This window comes from Carassius carassius, chromosome 48, assembly GCF_963082965.1.
Source record: "Carassius carassius chromosome 48, fCarCar2.1, whole genome shotgun sequence".
Classification (NCBI taxonomy): Eukaryota; Metazoa; Chordata; class Actinopteri; order Cypriniformes; family Cyprinidae; genus Carassius; species Carassius carassius.
In genome coordinates, this window is record NC_081802.1 from 13,536,055 (window position 1) to 13,543,586 (window position 7,532).

Genomic DNA, 7,532 nt, shown 5'->3' on the forward strand with positions numbered 1-7,532 from the left:
TCGTTAAATCAACAATTACGATATCATAGACTACATATAACGCACACCCTACAGCACTGGCCCGATCGGGCAAGTGACCGTTCCGTCTACTGTCCCGAGCGTCATTCACACTAGCCTCAGGCAATCTGTCAGTCCTTATTGTAGAGACATTGAAGGGCCCCTCAAGAGGTAAAGCCCAGGGGCCCCTTATAGTCTTAATGCGGCCCTGCCCACAACCCTAGGGTTAGGAGTCAAACTCTTTAACCACTAGGCCACGACTTCCCCCATCAAGATGTTATGTCGATGGGGTAGTGTAAATCTATATGTTTATATCACTAGGTTATTTAAAATGATGACAAATGGATTTTTAAAGGAATAAGTCACCCAAAAATGACAATTTGCTGAAAATGTACTCACCGTCAGATCATCCAGGATGGAAATTAGTTTGTTTGTTCAGATTTGTCTTGCATCACTTGCTCACCAATTAATCCACTGCAGTAAATGGGTGCCATCAGAATGAGGGTCCAAACAGCTGATAAAAACGTCACTGTTACCCACAAATAAACTATTGCCTGATCTGTCCATATTTCGCTCCTGATTTGGACGAGTTGACTTTTTCACTGGAGAAAGCAATATTATGGAGAGAGGACTCGTATCTTAGTCAGAAGCAGCGGTTTGGTGTTTAAAAGGTCTTAATAAAGGATGCATGCAGCTTTTCGCTTCACAAGACATTAATTGATGGACTGGACTATGTTTCACTTGTAGATTATTGTGATGTTTTTATCAACTTTTTGGACTCTCACTCTGACGGCACCCATTCTCTGAAGAGGATCCATCGGTGATGAAATGCTACAGTTCTCCAAAAATGTTCCCATGAAGAAACAAACTCATCTACATCTTGGATGGCCTGGGTGAGTAAACTATCACTTTTCCATGTTAATATGAGGTCATAAAATCTGTGTGCATAGAGCATGATGCCAGATGCATTCAGCCGGTTTTCAGTTATATATATATATATATATATATATATATATATATATATATATATATATATATATATATATATTTCCATTTATTATTTATTTAGTTTATTCCATAAAATATGTTTATATATATATATTTAGCCTACATTTCAAACAAATTAAAAAAAAAAAAAATTTTGTCCTAATTGAGTAAATGTTCATTTACGTAAAAGGTATAAAAATCCTGTGTTGTTTTACATTTCAAATTCATAGAACAAGCATATCTTTCAGTATGCAAATGTATCAAACAATATTCTACAAGTGCTTTTCAGCAGGGCCTTTTGGCTGAGTGAAAATCCATCCAGTAGGAAATGAGCTGAGTCTGGCTGTATGTAAGTATTGCTATTCGTCCAGAGTAGTAACAGCGATTGAAGCGTTGTGGTGGTCTGACCACAAACTGCCCACTATTTGGTGGTTTCTTTGGTGCGATTCCCAAACGCTTCAAGCACATGCCCAGATATGCATCCTCAATAAAAATAGGTTTGATATGCCACGAGATGTGCAGGATCTTCTCTGGTAAGTCCATAGAAAAGATATAACACATGCCCAGAGGATACGGAGGATATCTGAATTTAGGATACACATTGTGAGGAACATAAAACTTGCTGGATGAATCTCTCAAGACAGTGTTTCCATACATTATTAAGCCGGTGATGTAGTTACGTTGAAGTGATTTCAGACTCACAAGCATATGTAATAGGTTTTTCATATTGAGGAGCACATCGGCGTCCACTTTGGCTCCGTAGAACGCCTGTGGACAATTCCTGCTGAGCCATTCCATCATCACCAAGGTTTTAATGGTCAGATTCCTGTAGGAATCCAGGAAGTTGCTCTGGAGAAGGTCTTCGTACTCCTGGCTCTCACTCTGGAGTTGTTCCTGCAGTGTTTCATTAGCACTTTGTGAGCCCAAAAGAAAGAGAACCAGCACCAGTTTGTCCCGGACGAGCTCCTCGCTGCCCCACGTTGTCCTGATGGCGTTACGTGCTTCGATGTTCTGCGGGGCAACAGGGACGATAACCACCACAAAGGGCTTTTGCTCTTCACACTTCTTTGGCTGGTCGAGGATAAATCTGTAATTTTGAGGGTGAGCAACATGGGGGTCCCCGGTTTTTTTCACCATTTTCTGCCACTTTCTTCTTTCGAGGGTAGTGACAGTGAAATACAGCAATAAAACATTAAAAAGGACGAGGAGACCACCCAGTAGCCAACTCTTACACAACATCTGAACGAGGCTGAAAAGAAAAGAAAGTTATTTATAGCTTGAACTCCTATTCAAATTTACATTTGTTTTCCACAGATGAAGGAAGGTCATATATGTTTTGAGATACCTGAGGTTGAGTACATGATGACAAAATGTGAATTTTGTTTAGGAAACTATCCCTATTCGATTCAGAAGAGCCTTTTTTCTAAGTGGGTCTTTGTTACAGTTGATCAAATGCAAAAACACAGTGGTTCTCTTGGGAAACAAAATGATTTTAACCCTCCACTGTGTATACAAAATACTGATATTAACAAGATATATGTACTAACATACTAATATTATTAAAAAAAGATTATTTATAACACCATTAAGGTCCAATATAGCACTCTTTTAAAGAATGGTTCTTTATGGAAGCTATTAAAAACAGTTCTACCAAAAAGAGTTCTGTTAATGTTGCAAGCCGAAGAACCATAATTTGGTAGCGTTTAGAACTTATTAGAAGTCATTACATAATACAAAATCAATTCTGTGGAATGTTTGAACATACCTTGTCTTGAGAGTAACAGCGATCTTGTACATATCTCAGAGTCGCTGTATCTGAGCTCCTCCTTGTCCTTTCTTTGACCAATTAGATCCTTTAAAAACACCTGATGAGGCCATGGAGTGTGTCACAGCGAGCTGGCAAGGTTCTAGAATAATTTTGTTACTCAAAAGGATCATGTTACCACCCATCTTTCATTCATTCTGCTCCATCTGCAAACGTTTTTAGTTCTGTTTCTGATGCCAACTAGGACTAAAAAAAAAACAATAATCATCATGAGGCAACTTAGTATTTCAGATGGTTCCAAATATAATGTCTAAATGTCTTGAAGATCTGTGGCATTATAGTAATCTGAAAGTGGCCACCTCATATACATTTCCATATGCAAAATACAAGATGAAGGTTCCAATGTGACCTTGTCAACACTTGAGTTGTGGCAGAACTGAAAATTACAACAATCAAATAATATTTACTTTTGGTATTTTAAATCACTTAATATAAATATTCTAAAAAAGAAAAAAAGCTATCATTAAAAATATACTGTTATAAATAACCATTTAATTTATGGGCTATTTAAACTAATAGTATTTTATTTTTTTTGTCTTTAGTTCTCTGTCTCCAACATAACAGTCTTTTATTAATCAAATAAAGGCAACCACTAATCTATTCCAATTTGATTCCTTTTATGTGGTCTTCTTTAGATCCTTCCAAATGTCTATTAGCTGCTGCGGGGATCCCAGGATTGTTGTAATAACTCTGAGAAAACCCTCTCGCTTGTATTGTCCCAGATAGGCTCTAAACTGTGAAGGGTCTGGAGGAGATGAGGGTGCAATGCCTAACTGTTTCAGACAAGCGCCCACATATGCGTCCTCAATGTTAAAGGCCTTTACTTTCTTGGAAGCCTCAACTATTTTTCCTGACAGGTCATTGGAGAAAACATATCCCATTCCCAGCAGGTACGTGGGGTATTTCGGTTCAGGGTACAATTCCTCTGACACGTACCATTTTGAGTTTTTGTCCCTGATGACAGCCCGGTTCCACATCAAGTAGCCTGTAATGTAGTTCTCTCTGGGTGTGTTGGGGGCCAATAGCAGGCTCATCAGGTTCTCCAGGCCTATGTACATATCAGAATCAATCTTCATAGCATAAGCTGCTTGAGGGCAACGAGTGCCCAACCAGTCCATGATCACCATTGTCTTTATGGTCAGGTTGAAGTAGGAGTCCACAAAGTTGCTCTGCACTAAATCTCTGTGTTGACGGCTCTCTTCCTCCAGCTTCTGTTGAGCTTCAGGTCCTCCAGTCAAACCCACCAAGAACAGAGTCAGCACTGCTTTTCCCTGCACTGAGCTCTCATTCCCCCATGTGCTCCGGATGGCGTTACGAACCTCTACCTGATGGGGCGCCACAGGGACCATCAAGACCAGGAACGGATCCCACTGACTACATTTATCAGGTTCGTCCAGAATGAAATGATAGTTGCTTGGATGAGCCACATGATGATGCACTGAAATGTCTGTGGATTGTGAAGGAATTTGTGTAGGACTAGTTTGATTTTCACTGGCAGATGGGTACTCAATCGCAACATAATAGGAGCGTGTCTGATTTAGCACTTTTTCATAAAAGGTGTCAGGGAGCACAGCAGTCTTGAGAGAGAATTCAGAGACATAAGCAACGGCAGTCAGTAAGAACGCCAGTGTTAGTAGCAGAACGAATCCTGTCTTAATCTGACACCTGTGCGGAGCTGTGTCCAGACCCAAACTGCATGAGAAAGACGGGAGGGAAAAGGTATGCAATAATATAAAATCCAATAATGCTGACACAACAAACATTGTATGAATGAACATTCTTGAGAGTCAGTATCAAACATTAAAAGCACCATAATTTACCAAAAATAATTAAATTTTTTGTTTGTTTTAAATACATCTATTCATTACATGAAGATTTTGAATTTGAGAGAGAGAGAGAGAGCGTTTCAGGTGAGCAAATTTGATTGTTCCCTCAGCAGACGGTTAATAGTGATGTAAAGTGGTTGCGCTCCACCTCTATTTGTTCAGACTGAGCCCCAACCTTCCGGCTCCCGCTCTCTCTCAAGAAGTTTACACGGAAGAGACTAAAACTGCAATTCATCGACTGGCCACTAGAGACTGCTCCAAAAGGTCAGTCTCATAGTCAGTCTCATAGACTCCCCAATGTTAAAATGCCCAACTTTACAGCAGAAAATATGTTTACAGCCTGGTACAAAAATGGTTTTGGTCTATATAGCTAATTTTGCTCTTTAAGACAACTATTAGGATGGTGAATTTTTTTTATAACTCATCCGTTTAAAATATATTAAGCCTTAAAATACTGCATAATTAAGAGTGCGGCCACTTAAGTGACAGGTGGATTATGAATTGGAGTGTCACAGCCATCATAAGTGGGCGTGGTTTCAGCTTCCAGCTTCCGCCTCTTTGCCCATTCTTGGTTATCTGGGAGTGTTGCGCAGTGACGCACAGCCAAGATGGCGACGGCCCGCTCCGCCCACTTTGAGCTTCAAACACGCTGTTCAGGACCCTACGAGTTACGTTGGTTAGTGACTTCACAACTCTACCCATTCCTTCTTAAGTTTAGGTTATTCAAATTTACACGTTTAAACACTTTTATCCAAACTGAGCTGTATTTAAGGAAGGCTACAGGCTTTTTTGTTTGTTTGCTTGTTTTTAGCACCATCTACCAGTCAGATTAAAGTATATCTAAATTAATTTTCTCAATTTAAATTAAAATATTTTTCAGTAAAGTTGTCCCTGAATGAGTGCAGTTATGAGTTATGATCAGTTCAGCATATTTTTTTCATATCCAGACAGTTGCAGTTTACCACATCATTGCATTATTAAAACATCAGATGACCATAAAATATCTGCATATAAATTTTTAGCATAGTTTCATGCCTTAAATCGTAAAAGACCTCACCTCTTCCATCTATTTCTCTTGGACAGTTTCACCTCCATGTCTGGATATGTGTGCATCTGGATTCAAGGCAATCAATAGCTCTTTTAGCTGAAAACCTAAGAGGTAAAGCTGCTGTAGAATTATAGGTGGCTCCGCCCCCTCCCACCTCATACAGGTGTTTACTGAAGATGAGGGGGAGGAGGGGAGGTGTTCATTCTAAACTTTTTTGTTAGTTGTATTACTAATAACTATTAATAATGCAAAATAGGCATCAGCTGATTGATTTGTACTGTACAAACCACACATTATGCTAACCAAACTATTTGAAAGTCGAAACAATCGGAAGTCTGTAAATCTCCTTTAGATAAACACACTGTACACACTTTAGTCATTGCACTCTTTATTGGACTTATGCATCATTGTCCTCTATTTCATACATTTCATTCTGGTCACATTGACAGACGTCCTGTGGTAAGACACATTAGCGTTAGCTCAACTACATGAGGCATTAGCCTCAACGTCAGGAAAAACTGTTGAACTAAATCTGGAAAAATATACATACAAGAACTGACAATATACATCCAAATGGATTTCGTAAATCATATTTCGTCAACAACAACCTTACAATATAAGGCACTTGGTATTGGTAAAAAATCAATAAAATATCCTGTGCAAATATAGTTCATTACGACACACAAGCTGACCGTGACAGGCCATAGTCTTAGCATTTATCCATTATGCATGGCAGATATCAAATAAGAGTTATACAACATTATATATGCAGTTCCCGGTGCAAACCGGGCTCTGGTTTTACACTTAAATGAGAAAGGTCAGCCATGCATAAAGGTTTACCAATCCGCTAGCCATAGGACTAAATAATGGATAACAAATAGTGGAGTCCAAGTGGACTCATGTCATCACATGACACAGTTTTGACACAGTCAATGTCTCGTCATCGAAACATACAAAACATAAAGCGGCACCATTAAATGGCTAATAATGAAAACACAAACTGATTATTACTTATAGCAATCAGGGTGCACGTCTTTGCTCAATTCGCTAAGTCATTATTTAAATGTAACTTTGTAAGTAACTATATTTCCCAAATTGTTTACTTCTTGGTTGTCAGAAACATACAGATTTAAAAATTTGCGAATAAGACACACATCTGCTTCAACAACTAGTTAGTTTAATAGACACTACATTACTGACCAAATTGGTTATAAGAGATATTTATATTTTAACATTTTTATTTTGATTTAACTTTGCATTCTAATGATAATTTAACGTTAACAACAATTAACAAACTGAATGGCACTTTTAAAAGTTAATATCAAGATGAATATCCTTTTTCATACTTACATTAAAATGCTGTAATGCATAAATTCACTTGTAGCATTTAAAACTACAGATTTTAGTGTTTTAGTTTTTATTATTGTTATTATTATTATAAATGAACATATCCGGCCTTTTCTATGTCCTATAGTTTTAGTAGACAAAGATTTGTTAGCTCATAGCAGGTGCATTTTAGCATAAATCTAAAAACGTGTGTCATATGTATGCTTTTCATATCACATCCTGTTCTCTGTTTGGTCACTGTCAACATTCTCCAGGAGACTATTACGCAAATCAAGGGCATACTATTATTTATGAAGCACCACCTTCTCTGAATTTCTTGCCGGACATCCCATTACATACATTCTGACGTCTTTCATGACATACTGATTGATATTGTGCACTGATGGTGCATGAATTCTGCTCATTGTACCAAGAAGTACTGGGGGAAAAAAATAAATATTGGAATTACCTTTGTTTTGCCTATTTAAACATTCTGTAATAACACTCTCCCAGATTATTCCCT

General features: G+C 38.1%; 2 protein-coding genes across 2 annotated transcripts; both read right to left on the bottom strand.

Annotated features, from left to right (window-relative positions):
- Nucleotides 1-1,269: 1,269 nt before the first annotated feature.
- Nucleotides 1,270-2,781, bottom strand: LOC132131403 (beta-1,3-galactosyltransferase 2-like). The gene is made up of 2 exons (XM_059543417.1): nt 2,750-2,781; nt 1,270-2,233 (listed from the first exon to the last, which is right to left on the bottom strand). The coding sequence occupies exons 1-2, from the start codon at nt 2,779-2,781 to the stop codon at nt 1,270-1,272; spliced, it is 996 nt and encodes a 331-aa protein (XP_059399400.1).
- Nucleotides 2,782-3,348: 567 nt separating this feature from the next.
- LOC132131404 (beta-1,3-galactosyltransferase 2-like) lies at nt 3,349-5,730 on the bottom strand. Its single transcript, XM_059543419.1, has 2 exons — nt 5,693-5,730; nt 3,349-4,501 (listed from the first exon to the last, which is right to left on the bottom strand). Exons 1-2 carry the CDS (start codon nt 5,728-5,730, stop codon nt 3,427-3,429), a joined length of 1,113 nt encoding a protein of 370 aa, XP_059399402.1. The 3' UTR covers nt 3,349-3,426.
- Between the last annotated feature and the right edge of the window lie 1,802 nt (nt 5,731-7,532).

What these genes read in the sequence shown, in the direction of transcription:
- LOC132131404 (XM_059543419.1), bottom strand. Translation starts at nt 5,730, where the DNA reads ATGGAGGTGAAACTGTCCAAGAGAAATAGATGGAAGAG. An exon ending in AAGAGAAATAGATGGAAGAG is followed by an intron (nt 4,502 to 5,692) that starts GTGAGGTCTTTT and finishes TTTCTCATGCAG; the next exon opens with TTTGGGTCTGGACACAGCTC.
- LOC132131403 (XM_059543417.1), bottom strand. Translation starts at nt 2,781, where the DNA reads ATGTACAAGATCGCTGTTACTCTCAAGACAAG. An exon ending in GCTGTTACTCTCAAGACAAG is followed by an intron (nt 2,234 to 2,749) that starts GTATGTTCAAAC and finishes TTTTCTTTTCAG; the next exon opens with CCTCGTTCAGATGTTGTGTA.